Source organism: Setaria italica, chromosome V, assembly GCF_000263155.2.
Source record: "Setaria italica strain Yugu1 chromosome V, Setaria_italica_v2.0, whole genome shotgun sequence".
Classification (NCBI taxonomy): Eukaryota; Viridiplantae; Streptophyta; class Magnoliopsida; order Poales; family Poaceae; genus Setaria; species Setaria italica.
Window position 1 is genome coordinate 38,936,459 of NC_028454.1, and position 17,571 is coordinate 38,954,029.

General features: G+C 45.8%; 4 protein-coding genes across 4 annotated transcripts; 2 read left to right on the plus strand and 2 right to left on the minus strand.

The window, feature by feature from the left end:
* Positions 1–2,425: 2,425 nt before the first annotated feature.
* On the plus strand, positions 2,426–4,091 carry LOC101774214 (early nodulin-like protein 1). The gene is made up of 2 exons (XM_004970165.2): positions 2,426–2,782; positions 3,460–4,091. The coding sequence occupies exons 1-2, from the start codon at positions 2,578–2,580 to the stop codon at positions 3,876–3,878; spliced, it is 624 nt and encodes a 207-aa protein (XP_004970222.1). The 5' UTR covers positions 2,426–2,577; the 3' UTR covers positions 3,879–4,091.
* Positions 4,092–7,041: 2,950 nt separating this feature from the next.
* LOC101755043 (homeobox-leucine zipper protein TF1) lies at positions 7,042–11,138 on the plus strand. The gene is made up of 10 exons (XM_022826731.1): positions 7,042–7,074; positions 7,180–7,406; positions 8,682–8,769; positions 8,979–9,320; positions 9,402–9,509; positions 9,636–9,821; positions 9,917–10,079; positions 10,183–10,442; positions 10,544–10,639; positions 10,734–11,138. The coding sequence occupies exons 1-10, from the start codon at positions 7,042–7,044 to the stop codon at positions 11,136–11,138; spliced, it is 1,908 nt and encodes a 635-aa protein (XP_022682466.1).
* A 724-nt stretch (positions 11,139–11,862) lies between these two features.
* Positions 11,863–14,610, minus strand: LOC101774621 (pentatricopeptide repeat-containing protein At1g69290). Its single transcript, XM_004970166.3, has one exon. It carries the CDS (start codon positions 14,164–14,166, stop codon positions 12,148–12,150), a length of 2,019 nt encoding a protein of 672 aa, XP_004970223.1. The 5' UTR covers positions 14,167–14,610; the 3' UTR covers positions 11,863–12,147.
* A 188-nt stretch (positions 14,611–14,798) lies between these two features.
* LOC101775012 (RNA-binding protein pno1) lies at positions 14,799–16,621 on the minus strand. The gene is made up of 2 exons (XM_004970167.2): positions 16,171–16,621; positions 14,799–15,463 (listed from the first exon to the last, which is right to left on the minus strand). The coding sequence occupies exons 1-2, from the start codon at positions 16,429–16,431 to the stop codon at positions 15,041–15,043; spliced, it is 684 nt and encodes a 227-aa protein (XP_004970224.1). The 5' UTR covers positions 16,432–16,621; the 3' UTR covers positions 14,799–15,040.
* Positions 16,622–17,571: the final 950 nt, after the last annotated feature.

The window sequence follows — 17,571 nt, forward strand, 5'->3', positions numbered from 1 at the left end:
GCACCCTCGTGTGCTGCAGATAGCCGCAAACTTTGACTCCAGGTGCAGCGCGTGGTCGTCCTGCACTCCTGCACGGCAATGCCGCAACCGCAACAACCGCCGCCGCCGCCGCTCCTCCTACCGGACCGGCGGGTTGGCTCCTCGGCCGTCGCGCGCGGTCGGTCTCCCGAACCCCAAGCCACTCAGGACCGACTAATTGGACTGAGCCTTCTTTAACGGGTCAATCGCCACTTCATGATCCAAATTGGGCTGAAAGTTATTCGTGCAATATATATTGTAGGCCCATCAATGTTGAGGCCTGCTGAGAGAAATGTGTGTATGGTCGGTCGGTCACGCGGCGCGCAGATTACATTGGCCCAGCCCGGTCGAGTGATCCAATCCAAATCGGAGTCCTTGCAATTCCCTCCCATCAGAAATAATGTATAGCCCATTAGGATTTTGATACGGATACGGTCGGTCTTCAAATATGATGCTTTGACTAGTAATTGTATAAAAATATATTACTTATTTATCTTAAATAAAAAAATAATTATATATTACAGAAGCATCTCTCAAAATGTACCTAGCAATGACAACCCTATGTTGTCAATCTATATGAATTTTAGATGTTTATATTGAAAGCTAAAAAATTGACTTATGAGGTATATATTTAGGTTTGTAATACTGCTGATTTTGTTTAGGCTGACATCCAAATATGGAGCGAGATTCATTGACGGTTGCTAAGACGTGGACCCTATGTGTAGAGAACTCGACGTCATGGTGACATGCATCACAAAAACTGCATTCTCCAAATCCTTAGACTTTAGCTCGGATCGAGTGGATCTTGAGTGCACTTGTTTTTTCCTTTTTATCACTACCATCCTTCATAGTTAGATACTTAGATCATCTGCAATCCATACCAGATTGGCTCGTCTAGCATTAACACGCGGTGGGATTATTTAGCTACAATGTTTCCCTCTTTTAATTGGCGACGTTGGCTTATTTATTACTCCCTCCATTATAAGTCGCTTTGACTTTTTGGGTATATCCACTTTGCTATGCATCTAGACATATTGTTATATCTATATACATAGCAAAGTGAATGTATCAAAAAAGTCAAAGCGACTTATAATTTAGGATGGAGGGAGTACTCTGTACGCATTAGTCCTCCCTATCTGCCTATCGTCCTTCATTTCCATCCCCTCCCTAGCAAACCTTTTTACACTAAAGTATGTCCTTGGCTCGACTATTCCTTTTTTATCCATCATAAACATTAACCGTTAAAGTGGCTTGTTGTTGATAAGTTCGATATCGCCAAGGATTAGCTATTACAGACTCCCAGTAGCATATGTTGATGTAGGTAGCATGTTTTGGGTTCATCCTTATCCTACAAAAGGCTTTTAAATCGCCACTGGAGTTGGCTTGGTTCATTTTTGTCGTTTGACACTAACGTCCTCTAGCGATATTAGTCCATGCATACATTAACCCTTATATGCCTTAGTCCTCCATATCCGCCTATCATTTATCTTCATACCCTCCCTGCTACACATTTTATTATAATGAAGCTCCAGCCCTGCCCATTTAGATGTTCATGGAGTTTAATGCATGGTTGCATCCATCTCTATAGTTTTGTGCAGAGAAGTTTAATACCGCCCAATATTAGCTATCATGAACTCCCAATGTCTTATGTTGATGTAAATAACCTTCTTTGGTTTATCATCGTCCTTGCTCATCCTAGAGGCTTTTCATGTTGCTACCATACAGGATTTCGTAATCAGGCTCTTAGTTGGCAGTGTTGTTTGTTGGGGTTCAAAGTTTGCAATTGAATTCGGAGAGAGATGAGAGCTCTTTGCATTCCATGTGAGGATCTTTCTAAACTGAATTTGCAATGGTCGCCATGAATTCGTAACCAGACTCTTAGTTTGCAATCGAATTCGGAGAAAGATGAGAGCTCTTTGCATTCCATGTGAGATCTTTCTAAATTGAATTGGCGATGGTCGCCACGAAGGCGATGCTAGGTACAAAGTTCAGGCATAATTTGAATCAACCAAGTCCCAAAACTACAAATCTATACACAATCCATCTTTTGGCCTATTTTGCTAATCCGACCCTTTTTTTTTCAACCGGTTGGTTTATGTTGAAGGCCCACCTGATAGATACTTGAAATATATGAACTCCCTGTGTATGTGTAGCACCCAAGGTACGCATATTCCTCGGCATTGTGCAAAAGCAAAGCACAGCTTCCAAAAGCTCTCATGCCAGCAGACACACGTATGACAAATACCGAACACCACGCCATGCAGGACGGCACCGCGTACACACACGGAGCATAAAGCGCGGAACAAAAATATGCCTCCTCGCAGCGCTCACGTTCCCTGGCTTTTACGAAAAGAACCGTGCCGCGACGCGACCGCTTTGGACGCGTTTATAACCGTGCCGCCCCTGATCGATCCATCCAGCCATCCAGCGCCAGTCTTCCGCTTCGCACAAGCCAAACGCTCGATCGATCGCTAGTTTTTTTTTTTTTTGGTTCTCTACGCGCGCTCCCACAGCAGGTTTTTGTCGCAGCGCAGCGTAGGCACCCGACCGAGTACGTCGATGGCGGCGCACGGGCGGGCGATGAGGTGCGTGCTCCTGGCGTGCCTGGTGGCGGCCTCGGCGTCGTCCACCGCGTCCGCGTTCGTGTTCAAGGCGGGCGGCACGGGCGAGTGGCGCGTCCCCGCGCAGCCCGCCGGCGCCAACGCCTCCAACGCCTACAACGCCTGGGCGCAGCGCAACCGCTTCCGCGTCGGGGACGCCATCGGTGAGTCACGTACCAGTCAACTCTTGCATTGCATGCCTGCCTGCGGGCTGCGGCTCCCCTGCAGACCATCGCATTGAATGGGTGGTGTGGTGGGCCGTGGGCACCATCCAGTTCGTCGCATCGCGGAGGCTAGGATACGCGCCGATCAATCCTTGAATGCATTTGAAATCTGAGCCGGATACGAAATTTATTTGATTTTGCACACGGGCCACCTGTCTCTCCACACAGTCCACTTGTCGTTGTGGGGGCGGCAGGGGATGCAGGCTGGCCTGCGGGCTCTGTCCACCTGTGAAGGTTCTCAAGTCTGACCTCTATTCTAGGACGGACGCAGGCATCCTCCGTGAGTGCATTTTCAAATGCTGCACACGCCACAAGATATTAAGATTCTTGTAACGCACTATCTCTATATCTCTAATCTCAACTCTCTATCTCTCTATCTCCCAACCGCACCGCTGTCGAGGATATCCTCCGTAATTTACAGTGTCCTTGCCGTGACGCAATCGGCGCTAATTGCAGCGCTAATGATGGCAGTAACTGAGTAATGGCACGGTTTCACCGTGCGGTAGAAAGTAAAACACGCGCTGTTAAAAACTTGCATTAGTTTTTCTAATTTTGATTACCGTCACTGGTTACCGTGGCTCAGCTGTTTTTGACCGCGCTCCCGCGCATGCATGCAGCTTTCACGTACCAGCCCGGCAACGACTCGGTGCTCCTCGTCGACAGGAAAGCCTACGACGCCTGCGACACGGGCGCGCCGATGGACACCTTCACCGACGGCAACACCGTCTTCACCTTCACCCACTCCGGGCCCTTCTACTTCATCAGCGGCAACAAGGACAACTGCAACCGCGACGAGAAGCTCATCGTCGTCGTCATGGGCGAGCGCGCGGCCGTCGCCAACGCCACCCAGCCGGGCGCGGGGCTGGCGCCGTCGCCCAACAGCGGACCATACTCGGCCTACTCCCCGCCGCCGCCTTTCGGCATCGAGATCTCGCCGGCGGCGTACCCGCCACCGAGCGCCGCGGCCCCGAAGGTGGCGGGAATTGCCGGCACTGCCGCGCTTGCCATTGGAGCGCTGTTCTACGCTCTTGTTTGACATGTCTGTTTTTGTTTAAAAATGCGCGCGCAGTGGATGGAGAGGATCATACGGCTGCTTCGCTAGCTTACCCACGTTGTATGTATCGAGATATGCCGATTGATTTGAGTGAACTTGTTTTTAATGTTTAATAATGTTATCAAATGTTGATGTAATGTATGTATTGTTGATGAAATTCAATGCTGTTGGAAATTAATGTGATTTTTAGTCCAAGCTCATGTTTCTACGGTGACAAGCAATATGGTCTTGTATGAACAGTAAATCAATCACAATTCCCCTCTAGTAGGCTTATATTTACGTAAGTCAAGAAACTTCAAATGCACCAATCTACATAAAAACATCTATGGAAACTAAAAGTTGTTAGTTGGACATATATTGATAGTGTCAGCCCATACAAATTCATATTGTACATATGATCTAGTAAAAGGATGTGAAAATTAATGAGTTTGGCACAGGAAAATATTTGTACGTTTCTTATAAAAAGAACCTCAACTTAGATGGAACATCAGACAACTCGCCTTTTATGTCCTCGTAATGGCGAGCTTATTATCCAATAGATTTTGGAAAGGCCGCGACAATTTTTCTTTAAGGACGTAGTCCAACTACGGGCGGATCCGGGGAGGGGCTAGGGGGGCTGCAGCCCCCCGAGAACCTGATTTTACCTGTAAAATACTGTAGATAAAGCCTCGAATCACCATTAATTTCTAGCTCTAGCCCTTAATCTCTACTTATTTAGCCCTCCCGAGGTGTTCATCCTGATTCCGCCCCTGACTATAATAGTCCTCCAAATGGACGGCCCAAATACGACAATGCATATATGCCATTCAATAAAACTTGTAAAGATCATTGTGCTTCCTTCAGCGGCCTAGCCCAGACTGTTCGAAATCATACACCTTTAGCGGCCCAACAAAGCAACCAACGATCATATCCGAGCGGCCCAACATGCGTACAGGTTAGATTATTCACACAACATTTCAATGTTAGGTTTCATATATACTCTACGCCGACTTGGTAATTAGTAGAACTTGTATGCGTGAGGGAGTTTTCATTAGTTGATGGAACTTGCAGGTTTCTTAGTTTCAATCAAGTCTGTTTTCTTTTATTAATCTCCACGATCCTAGCACTCGAAATTGTGAAACAAAACTACATGTAGATAATATACGCACAACTTTTTACATCTCCCAACATAACTTATGTCTCTAATCCTATGTAATTGTGTGCAATTTTTTTCTCCAAGGAATTCTACGCATTCACCTAGGATGTAAATGTGTGTAATCTCTAGTATTTCCAAAGAATCCATTACAATTCAATTATGTTGATTTTGGTCACATTCTAGAAATTCTAAACTCGCTTTAAAACATTTCAAGTTGCCTATTGTAATCCCTAAGATATGCAAAGCATTTGATAAGAAATCTAAAATATTTTCTATTTCTAACATTAAGTGAGATATCAAGTGTGATTTCCTTGATTTTATTTTTTATTCTATTATTCACTTTTACCCTCCACCTTCAAACTGCTAATTTTTCATCTTTCTATTATTTATTGCTGTACTGTAATATGTTAGCTGGCTATAAGACAACTAGTATGAGATAATTACAGCACACCTACAACTTTATTCAAGATGTCACCACCTAATATAAATTTTCCTATTTTGCTCACACCTCTAATCTTTATCAGTACATTTGTACTTTGGTGATGCACGGGTAAATGAAGCTATAATTAATTGCTTCCTTTTACTATACCTTTTATGCATGGATGCTTATAAATTGATGAAAATAAACATGAGAACAAAATATAGTAGAGATATCTCCCAACTACTTACCTTGTTTCTCTCTCCTCTGGCGAGCGTTACTATATTATTATTTTATTTGCACAATCAACCAAGTTATACCAGTGTGAGGACCATAAATTGTAACAGTTTACATCCAAGGTGGTGCCTATAAATAGAGGGGAGGGCAAGGGAAAGGCGAGTCCAATGTTAGGAAAGACTAGTTGAAGCAAACACTTCAACAAATTGTAGGTAGTTGAATATGAAGATGAGAATAAGTGGACCTTCAGGAGGCAATCCATCTCTGATGAGGTCTACAAGCGGTATCACGGACCCATCTTTGATGGGTTCTATTGGTGGTATCAGCGACCCATCTTTGATGGGACCTCCTAGTACCAGCGTTGGCTTTTCATCAAAAAAGGTATTTTCTTACTCCATCTCTAGTATACATATATTGTTGGATTTTCTTTCTTGTTATTGAGAACGATTTTTTTACATCTTTACCCCCCTGAAATAAAGGTTTTGACAAGACACAGAACTATAGAAACATATTTTTTTTCTATATTAAGTTTGTTCAATATCACCTTATCATACAAGATATTGTAGTATATCTCTTGGATTTTCCTAGTTTGATACTTTTATTCCTTTTGATTTCTTTTTAACTCACTTCATCTTGTTTTTGTCAAAGTTCATTACATGATTGTTGCTTTTGTCGAGAAGGATAAAGATAATCAGTTCTCCTAATTAATTTGGATTTATCATTTGAAATAACTTCTCAATAATCTATTGTTCTATGATGATCTTCAATCAATCTTTGCTTTTAACATACGGTGGAGTGCTAAATCTACAATTCTTTTATTGTAGTATTTTTTTGGTTGACATTAAGGTAGTCAGCAACTTTGTTTCAGAGCAGAATATAGTACCACATTTATTTACATTTTTGTTGGGGGTCCATAGACCCTTAAATATTTCAAAAAGGCCATGTTTTCAGATATGTAATTGTTGAAGAATAGTTGTGTGGTAGCTTTAATGAATACATATACAACATTAAATGAGCCATACATAGATAAATATCTAAAGAAGAGAAAAGTACAAAAAATAGGATAAATGCCATTAGATCCATCACGGTCCTGTTTGTGAAATATTTCCCTTTTTGTTCCTTTTTTGTGCTCTATGTTGAGCCATGTAGTACGTGAAGTTTTGCAAAGGTAGTAATTCAGCGTGATTCAGAAAAATGTTTATTACATGAATATCCAAATTAGTAGAGATGGCCTGCCCACGTGTTTTTTCTATTCTGTATAGGTTTAAGTTAATGGTTAGTGTCTCGGTATAGATGTTTGGAAATATGTAACATGTACAACAGTAGATGTTGAAAGTTCAAGGATCCGAATAACGATGTGGAATACTTTCCCTGCAGTGCCTTCTATTGTATGTTTCTTAAACGCTCGTTGGTACTATGTTTTCAGTTGACCTTTTGGACTATAAATTTTGGAATGGACAAGTTTAGCGCTGAAAATATTGTTGCTTTACCAGAATGATGAAAAGAACCTAAGCAATCATTCTCAAGAACTACATGCAAAAAATGGTCATGGAGAGAGCCATGGTGCTGGTGCCTCTAGAATCAATGAGGTTGACTCGAGCATCTTGATCGGCAACAAGAAAGCTCGTGAAGAGAGCCTTGGTGGTGGTCGGGATGGTCCACAACCAAAGAAAAGGTCCCTACACAGGCTCACCAGCCAGCAGTTAGAGATACTTGAGGGGTATGGTTCCTAGTAAATACATCATTCACTCGATGTTAACAGTGCATCAACAAATTTATTTTTATTTGTTCAGAAATCCCTTTATATTTCTTTTTTCCCCACCAAAGTGCGTGATGTTGGCGCCATCTTTGATCGTTGTATTATTTATTTATCCAGTGCAAAATTGTGACATTATTTTGATATAAATCTGCTAGATATTTCTTTAAAGAAAATTAATTAGTTTATCTGATATTAAAACTTTAGAAGTTGACTCCACTCATTTAGATTAAAATAAACAGAGTAATAAATACTTTATTGAAAGTGCAAGTGAACCTAATAGCCGTATCCTTGAGTTATTTCTAAGACTTCACAAATATTTTCCTTTCCATCAATACCTGCACTTTGAAATATTATTTATCATCTGTCTTGTCTTTATTGTTGTTGAACAAGCAGTTTCTTTAGCGTCTGCGCACACCCTGATGAGAATCAAAGGAGGCAGCTAGCTATTGCGACTGGCCTTGCTTTGCATCAGGTGAAGTTTTGGTTCCAGAACAAGAGAACCCAAGTAAAGGTCTGTTCTACACCATTGCAAGTTTCCATGATAATGACTAGCAATCGCATCATAAAACCTGCTAAGTGCTACTTCTTCTACTTCTGTTCCAAAGTGTAGGTTGTTTTAGTTTTTTTCTGTCATTTTTTGAAAACTTTGATCAAGTTTATAGATTTTTTTTAGAATCTACAATACCAATTAAATGCACTAACAAGATATATTTTATGATGAACTTAATGAAAAATAATTTCATGTTGTAGATGTTAGATAAAACTAACACACCCTAAATTTTATAACGAAGAGAACCCACCCATGTTCGTACTTTCTTTCTTCCTTGTTTGTTTGTAACCTTTTTGTTTCCTTAATATATAATTAACCCCTCCTGTTCATTCAAAAAGAACTGCTAACGACCTGGCTGTACCACTAGTTCGAAGCCAGGATGATTAATGCTAGGACCAATCAATAACACTGGTCATACAACTCAGTCATACGATCCGGTTGTATGTATATTTCCATAATATTCTAGTACCTAATCTAACACCTCGAGTTTCCTGACATATATTTTCGTAATCATACTTAGAGCTATTTCACCACTTGGAATCTCTAACCATTCTCCATTCTGTTACATGACACAAATAGCATTTAAGTGGAAGAGAAGAGAACTACAGGTTGAAAGTGGAGAATGAAATGCTGAGGGAAGAAAACAACAGGTTTAAGCTGGCACATAGCAATGCCCTGTGTCCCAGATGCACTACTGATCCAGGGCAACTCCAGATTCTCAAAGAACTGGAACGGCTGAAAGTGCATAATCAGGTGCTGCAGCAAGAGTTGCAGGTACAGCATATAACTCATTGTCTCAAGTAAACTCTTCATTTCCACTCTTCATAACCGCACTGTAGCGGTGTCAGCTTGCAGCTTTGCATCATATACAGATTATAATTCTTCTCAGAGCGAAATATCATCACAGCTCAAGTTGCAAAATATTCTAAAGTCTGTATCTTGAGTTCCGCTGATGTAGTGATGTTGCATCTTTTCTTTGGCAGATACGTATCAACAATGAAACCTCTATGAGGACTTCACCTACCCGCTTATTCCATCTTGAGTCCTCGTCAGAAAATGTCTTTGTTGTGCAAGATGACGTACAAGCGCTTACTGAAGTAGCCAACAGTGCGACGCATGAGCTTCTCATTTTGGGCGACTCCGATTGCCCTCTGTGGATGGCTGTACCTGGTGGTTCATTCGAAGTACTGAACAAGATGGCCTACACCCAGACATTTCCTGGGCAAATCAGTGTCGGTGCCATTGGATTCAAGACAGAAGCTACCCGTGCCAACGCTGTGGTCATGCTGGGCTCCAAAAGTCTTGTGGAATATCTAATGGATGCTGTGAGTGGGTTGTTGATACTGAATACCGTTGTCGATTCAGAATCTGAATGCAAATCTGAACCCAGTTTGAAATGACTGCAGGAGAGATATGGCACCTTCTTCCTTGGACTCATGTCCGGTGCAACGACTACCAAGGTGTACAACTGGCCTAAGAATAGCGAGGAAGGCTACGAAGGAGCTATGCAGCTGGTAGTATGAATTGTTGCTTCATGAATTAAGCAGAGAGAAGCAGCTCACAGGCAAATAAGAACCGTCCTCTTAGGCTCTTAGCTGTTACTCACAGACTGTCTTGTTCTTTTGCATTGAAAACGACAGCTGACTGTCGAGCTGGTGTTCCCATCGCCCCTGGTGCCGGCTAGGAAATGCACCTTCTTGCGCTACTGCAAGAGGCTGGAACATGGAGCCATTGCTGTCGTCGACGTTTCTTTGGACGGCGGTGCCAAGTGCCGCAAGATGCCATCAGGAATACTGATTCAGCCCATGAGGCACAACAGCTGCAAGGTATGACAGCTAGGGAAAGGCTCGAAATTAAACTTTACCTCATTATGGCATTGTACCACAGCCATGCTTGATCTGTTCCCAAATCTTCTTTGTAGGTCACCGTCATCGAGCACGTTCGAGTAGATGGTGGTACTCATAACCTCTTCCAGCCAAGCCTGAGCGGTCTCCTCTTCGGCGCCAGGCGCTGGGTGATGAGCATGGCGCGACAGTGCGCTCGACTCAGGGACGTATTCCATGTCACCAACTGTGCCCTGAACGGTAATGGCAGCCTGAAAAAAAAACTGATTACTATCTGGCACTCTCACTACCAAACTTGAATCAGAGAAACAAACATACATCCTTGCGTTGTGGTGGGTTTCAGTTACTGCAAGGGGGAGGAAGGCCGTCATGAAGTTGGCAGACAATCTGCTCGCCGACTACACCAGCAGCATCTCCGGCCTCCCTGTGGATGCCTGGAGCGTCCAGTGCGGCGAAGGCACGGAGGAGGACGTCAGGATTGTGTACAGAAGGAACGACGACACCAGCAACACCGCGGTCGTGTGCGCGAGCGCGACGTTCCTGCTGGAGCTGCCCATGAGGAGGGTGTTCGACCTGCTTAAGAATAACTTGCTGCGTATCAAGGTATGTCAACGGACACAGTCTCTCACAGAGCACATGGCAACAAACAACACAGCCTCTGTCGGAACTCAAGTAACGTGTGGCCTACCGATGGGTGATGGCAGTGGGATGTCCTGGTGAATGGAGGCTGCGTGAAGGAGGAAGTTCGTGTCGCCAATGGCGTCGGAAGTGAAGATGCTGTCTCCATCCTGCATGTCAAGGTAACAGAACATCACCAGACACTGACACTGGATGCAGTTTCATTATCTCAGACTTGTGATTTTATATCTCACTCGAGTATTTGCAATTGGTCAGCATGGCAGCGGCACAAACAAGGAAATCATGATGATCCTCCAGAACAGCTGCTACGACGCATCTGGGTCATTCATGGTCTACTCCTCTCTGGACAAAAACGTGATGGAGATGATCACGAGCCCGGGAGGCGAACATGCGATAAACAACATTTCCCTCTTTCCCGCCGGCTTCTCCCTTGTTCCCCTCCCTGACCCTGCGAACTTAGGCGCCCCAATGGGAGAGGCTGGAAGAACTATGATGACTGCAGGGTTCCAGATTCTGATGAAGCTGGCCCGTGGGACTGGCCTGTGCCCTCGGTCAGTGTCGTCAGCGATCAAGATCATGTCAGAAAACATTGCGACTATCAAAGATACGCTGTTGAACAGCCACCCTGTTTTCTACAAGAGGTTCCCGTCTACCAACTAGATAGTAATAAGGTACTCCTCTTCATTGATGTTTATTGTCATGTCAAACTTGACTAATGGCGGAGCCACCTCTTCTATAGGAGGATACTAAATTTGCAGTCACCTCTTGCTGTTTTCCGTAGGGAGAAAAGGGAGGTCCAATGCTTGTAGAGGCTGCTGTTTAAATCAAGAAATTTGAAAGGGAATCCACCAGCTTAGATCACCTGCATTTCTCCCGGCAATACCATTTACTATATTATTAACTTAGTCCTCGTTCCTCCTATTATGAAGCGGAACTGCTCTTGTATCAAGAGCCTGTAATAATGTTTGATGACCAAAACTTGTGTTATGTGGACCCGTCATGTATGCTATGTTAGAACCTTAAATTACTTTGGTTTGGTATATGCATGCTATGTTAGAACCTTAAGTTACTTTGATTTGGTATGCATGCTATATTGGAACCTTAAGTTACTTTGATTTGATATGCATGCTATGTTAGAACCTTAAGTTACTTTGATTTGGTATTGTGTGATAACTTTCTGCTCATCTGGTAGAACACTTGTAATACTGGCAGTTGACCAATTTTGAGTCGTTGGTTTATATGCGGGAGGTCCATAGCAGCAGAGCAATGTTAGAATCTTTACACTAGTAATACTAGAACGCATGGAGCTGGAGCGCTGGATCATTGCAGGGGAAGAATCTTTACACTAGTAAATAGTAATACTAAGAAATGCAATACATGCAAATTATTTCAAGAGAAACTCGTTATTGAGACATTTCAGTAATACATGGTCTGGAGTCAGAACTGGACAGGCCAGTATAAATCTATGAAGTACGAAGTAAACATATATTCCTATAAATACCACAGAGAACACAAGCGCACCAATTTATCTAACCTTGTTACAAGCTTATCACAGCCAAACAGTTGCCTTACTTAGCCATCTCTAAAGATCCACAGTGTTTGCTACAGCTTCCTGAAGATGATGAATTCAGCCATAACACATGATAGGTTGATAACTGAGGTTGCGGTGTTATGTATTGAGACCAGCCCAATTTTTGAAAGCTACCAGGGCTTCCATTTTCCTGAAGTTTCGCTTTCTTAGCTTTGCCACTTTCAGTTTCTTGTGGGTTTCCATGAATGCTTGCTTGTACCTCCATTTATCAATAAATATTTTGAACTCTTGCGCCTTGTCAATCACCTGCATTGCCATATCAAAGAATCCTCCTTTCACCAAAGCATATAGAAAGGCATCAATCAACTCGTGGTTGAACTCAGCCCCCTTCCTCCTCACTTCTGTCCATAGTATGAGCACATTAAAATACTTCTCAGCTGAGACATACCCATTGATAAGTGAAAGGTATGTCTGATTATTTGGTTCAAATCTAAGGAACACCATCCTTCGGTATGTCCTTTTAGCGTCCTCTAACCTCCCTACCTTGCAGAAAGCATGTATTATAGAGTTCCAATCATGTGTAGCAATCTCTATTCTTGGGTCATCAACCACTGAGTCCAAGAATGAAGCCATGAGGCCAGGCCGGTTGTTCTCTGTCAAGCCTGTCATTATAGTGAGGTAACTCGACCTAAGTTCTGGTAGTCTTGCCTCCCTCATGTCCTTGAAAAGAGCAAATGCAGACTGGAAATCATGGGCTGTCATGGAAGCGTCGATAAGAGCATCATAACTACTAGCATCAAGTTGAAGCCCTGCTGCACTAATCTCTGCCACAAGCTGTGCAGCCTCTGCAGTCTTCTGCTCCTTGCAATATGCTTTCAAGATCGAGGAGTACACACCAAGCCCTACAGAAGCTCCTTGAGCAGTCATTTCATCGAGTATGCTATGAGCTTTGTTCAATAGGCCAAGTTCAACACAAGCGTTGACAATCCCAAACCCAACAGAATCCTCAACGGACATAGGTTGTTGAGTGAGCTCAATCTCCTGTGCTTGGATGATCAACTGACCTAGTTCTCTAATCCTCGCATGATCAACAAAGCACTGAGCAACCTCACTATAGGTTTCCGGATCGAATCCATTTCCATCCGCAACTCTGAGCTCCTTCACTGCACGGAGAATGAGTGATGAAACCAACTCGAAGCTTTTGGATTTTAGGTATCCACTGACCAGATTCTTGAAAAATCCTTTCTTGCTGAATCCCAAAGCGTCAAGCAATGTATCAAGCTCATCAACCCGGCTGGGAACACCTCTCCAAGCATACAAGAAGGCGAGGGACCCAAAGCTCTCTACGTCTGGCGAGACCCCAATGGCTGACATAGTCTCCAGGACCCTCTCAGCATCTGCCACCGAACCAATCCTGCGGCAGCAACCAGCAAGGACAGCATTACAGGCACCAAGGTCAGGGCGCATCGCCGCCGCCTCAGCAGGAGCCTTCTCCCCCACCACGAGCTTGCAGGCTTCGTCGAACACCTTCAGGAACGCCGCGAAGGCGCCCGCGTCATCGCGGGTGAGCTCGATCAGAGGGTGGCCCCAGACGGAGAACGCCGGGAGGCGGCGCCCGCAGCGCAGCATCGCGCGCGCGAGCGCCAGCGCCGGCGCGTTGGAACCCGCGGCGGCTAGCGCGGAGAAGAGCGCCCCGAGGGCGGGCTCCGGGACGGGCGCGGCGTGGGGGCTCTTCTCCAGCAGGAAGACCGCCGCGGCGAAGGCGCGCTTGAGGCCGAGCCGGTGGTGCGCGGCCGCGGCGCCGGCGAGGTGGGAGACGAGCGCGGCGGCGGCGCTGGGCGAGGGCGGGCGGGAGGACGCGGCCAGGGACTTGAACGCGAGCCACGCGTCGTCCGAGCGGTCCTCTGCGACGGCGGCGAGGAGGTCGGACTCGAGCGCGGCGGCGTCCGCGACGGCGATAGTCTTTCTGGGGACGGCTTCATGGGCCGGGGGTGGGGGCGGCGGCTGCGGTTGGGGCCTGGGGCGCGGCGCGAAGACGGAGGGCTGGAGGAAGGAGTAGATGGTGGGGATCTCGTGGGGCTCGGAAGAGGAGGAGGAGAGGGGCCGGGCGGTGAGGGGCAGTGGTAGCCGGCGCCGGAGGCGGAGTAGAGCGCGCATTAGCGGAGGGTTTTGCCGTTGAGGTGTTCGACCGTTTGCCTAGGAAGCGAAAAGCCGAGGAACAGGATGGGACTAGAGTGAACGGATCGAATGAGGCATCAACACGGGAACCGTCCGATTCGAATTTAGGCGGCCTGGATCGAGAGGAAGGGATCGCCTCGGCCCTTGAGGCTGGAAACCGCCGTGATGAGTTGAGGATGCAAATGCAACGGCGGCGGCGCTGCCGTGACGAGGGAAAGATCAAAGATGGAACGCCGGCGCCTCGAAATGCGTTCTTGCCGCCACGCGGCAGTTCTCATTTCTATGAACAAAGCGACAGGTCAAGCTGATCACATTTGCTACTACAGTTCTTTGAAAGGTTGTTCTTTCCACTTACGAGGTTCCGCTTCATGTTCTGGTGAAATTGAATGGTATCGCTGTTCCCGTATGTTTTCTTCCCCATTATTAGGCATTGGAGATCAGAAGCAACAAATCAACAAACCTAAACTCTAGAATCACGTTTGCGTTTAAGATTTGTTACAATGAATAATTATATGTAAAACAAACAGTCACTCAACAAGACCTTGAATGCAGCATTTTTGCATGACGCAGCAAAACTTGACAAACGGCACATCACAACATGGTAACAAGACTAACAGTCAATGCAGCTTTTCATCCATGTAACACGCAGTAACAAAGCTCCAGTGTTTCAGCAACAGATCAACAAGCGCAACAGTAGACAAGGCATGTATCAAATCTCTTGGCACAATATAGTTTGCTCTCCAGAAGGATACAATAAATAGGCCCAGCCCCCAGCACACAAATCAGCTACTATGACAACATATTATGCGATCAAAACTGCAACCATATTGGGTGCAAGCAAAACCCATTTAACTCAACACCTTTCCGCCAACCTAGCAGACACAGCCCTTAGCTTAGAATACACTTTGCCAGCAGGAGAACCCAAGATGAGGCTGCAAAGTGAATCCCGGGCAACCTTGATGTTAACAAAGGATCCAAGTATATGGATCTTTGTATCAGCGATAACAATGCGGGTCCTGGTAGAGTTCTCGATGGCGTACTTGGTCTTGCCTCCTTTCCCTGATAGGCGGCCAATAGCACGTGACAGATGCTCCCCTCGAAGGGTTTTCACATCCTTGATCTCAAAGGAATCCACATACAGGTCATCAAGACGCAGCAGGGCGACAGCATCGGCAATGTCAAATCCAAGCATAAAAGCATGCACAAAGTCCGCGCATTTCTGAAGGTTGCTCACATCTGGTGTGTCTTTCCTTGTTTTCAGCTCCACCCTTCTTGCCTGGAACAGTTAACAATTTAATGAGTTTGCCAGATAGGAACTTAAAGCATTCAGTGTATGGAAAAAACAACCGAATCATGAACACAATGGAAATAGGCACAGCCCTATGTTTTTAGAGAGGGGTAATATATCAACCATGATGCCGCAGTCCCAATTTTGTTACTGCAAACAGTTTCGGAAGCTTTAAAACATTGTAATAGCAACACAAACAGAACATCCTTCAGTCAATTACAACTCAGTTTAGCACAGAACCCATGTGCTATTCTTGTGATTTGGAATTGCTCAGGTGACAGATAGAAGCATTGTTAAATCAATTATCGTGTTAAACTATTACTTCTAGCAAGGCCACAGTTCTGAACTGAACTAAAGGCTTAATCAAGCAAAACAGGGGAAGTAATCAAGCATTAGATTTCGAATTGCTTGCTTCAATAACCAAACTCTGTAGTATCTTTGTATAAATGATTAGATGTTCGCGAAGCTTGGGTTAATGAAAAATTCTAAATTACAGAGATCTTTCAACAGTCCCAGCTATTCATTCAACCGATTAGACCATAGGCAAAATTCTGCTTCCAAACATGCAGCAGATCACGATGCATGGGAACCTATAACGTGTATAACTAACTCAGAATTTAACCGAGGATGCAAGCTAGGCTTTTGTGCTCAAATATAACACGGAGTGAGGAATATGAGGCTGGCTGATCCCTTACCTTGATGTTCATGCGGATGTCGACCTTCATGTGCTCGTAGACGGGCGTGTAGATCTCCATCCAGCAGCGCTTCAGCGGCGAGAAGCGGTGCGGCGGCACGGGCACCTTCCGGAACTGGGGCCTCCCGCCGCTCATCTCGCTCGGCATCAGAGCATCGAACCGCGGCTTCTCCACGGCGCCCGACCCCGCCGCATGGTCCACCGCCATCTCCGCGGAGGAACCCCCCGCCGCGGCGGCGGTCGTGGACCTTTCGACCTCCATCCTTTCGCTGTGGCGGCGGAGGCGGGAAGGGGGCAGAGGTCTCAAGGGAGGCTAGGGTTCGGGGGTCGGGAAGCAGTCGGAAGGGGAGAGAGGAGAGGCGCGAGAAGAGGCGACGAAGGATGTGCGAGCGCGGGCCGCCGGGAGAACTAGCGGCGCGACGCGACTCGCGAGCGTGCGAATCGGGGGGAGGGGGAAGGGATTTAGGCTAGGGTTTGGGGGAGGTCGTCGTCTTATATACTGGACTAATTGGGCCGGCTAGTTGGGCTGTTGTATTGGAGTTATGGGCTGAATTGCTTGGTGGACCGGGTTTAAGAAACCCATGGGTTTACGGGTTCCGGTTCCATGGTCCCAGACCCACGCCCGCGAACCCAATGGATCTGACTTTTTACCCATTAACAGATCCATGGGTTTAGAAATTAACCCACGTCCATACTCTAATGGAGAAAAACCCATCGGGTGTCGGATTTTGGGCACTTGTTGCCATCTCTAGTCACGCCCTCAACCCCTCGCCAGTCGTTACCGCCACCTCGCAGTCACAACTCGCCGCTCGCAGCCACCGCGAATCCTAGCATGGTGTTGCAATCCGACTCCAATGAAGATAGCCGGTAAACTTCCTCCTCCTCTCCATTAACCATTCTTGCAGCTTGTGTTACAAAACCCGCAGCCGGTGACCCTTTCCGAAAGGGCTCATCCGACGCTGACCAAGCATCGTTGGAAGTGAAAGAGAAAGGGAAGGATGACCACGGCCCTCTCCTCAAGCTGGTGCTTTAGTTCTTGCACCGCCGCCTCTTCCTGTCCAAGCTCGAGGCTCTCCTCCATCGCCTACCCGTGGTGGATTCCCTTCAGATTTGCTTAGTTAACCATGATTTAGCCGCATGAAACGCGACGCTCATGCCTAACCGAGTAAAACCGAAGTGCCGTCGGATTTCATCCGATTTAACCACTGAACAGGACCGAATAGCAAACCCACACGAAGGTGAGCGGTTCCAGAGAATACAACAAGTCCACCGAGTTAACAAATTAACCATTTAGTTTTACCGTAAAAACAACATCAGAGTTTTACAAGGTTCAGTGGAAAACAACAACAAAAAGGGTAAAGCGACTAGCGGAAGCGAACTCGTCGGGGTCGGACATCCCTGG

Coding starts and splice junctions, on each gene's coding strand:
- LOC101774214 (XM_004970165.2), top strand. CDS start 2,578: ATGGCGGCGCACGGGCGGGCGATGAGGTGCGTGCTCCTGGCGTGCCTG. Junction 2,783..3,459: donor CCGCGTCGGGGACGCCATCG/GTGAGTCACGTA, acceptor GCATGCATGCAG/CTTTCACGTACCAGCCCGGC.
- LOC101755043 (XM_022826731.1), top strand. CDS start 7,042: ATGTGGAATACTTTCCCTGCAGTGCCTTCTATT. Junction 7,407..8,681: donor CAGTTAGAGATACTTGAGGG/GTATGGTTCCTA, acceptor CCTGTGTCCCAG/ATGCACTACTGATCCAGGGC. Junction 9,510..9,635: donor ACGAAGGAGCTATGCAGCTG/GTAGTATGAATT, acceptor TGAAAACGACAG/CTGACTGTCGAGCTGGTGTT.
- LOC101774621 (XM_004970166.3), bottom strand. CDS start 14,166: ATGCGCGCTCTACTCCGCCTCCGGCGCCGGCTACCACTGCCCCTCACC.
- LOC101775012 (XM_004970167.2), bottom strand. CDS start 16,431: ATGGAGGTCGAAAGGTCCACGACCGCCGCCGCGGCGGGGGGTTCCTCC. Junction 15,464..16,170: donor ACATCCGCATGAACATCAAG/GTAAGGGATCAG, acceptor TAACTGTTCCAG/GCAAGAAGGGTGGAGCTGAA.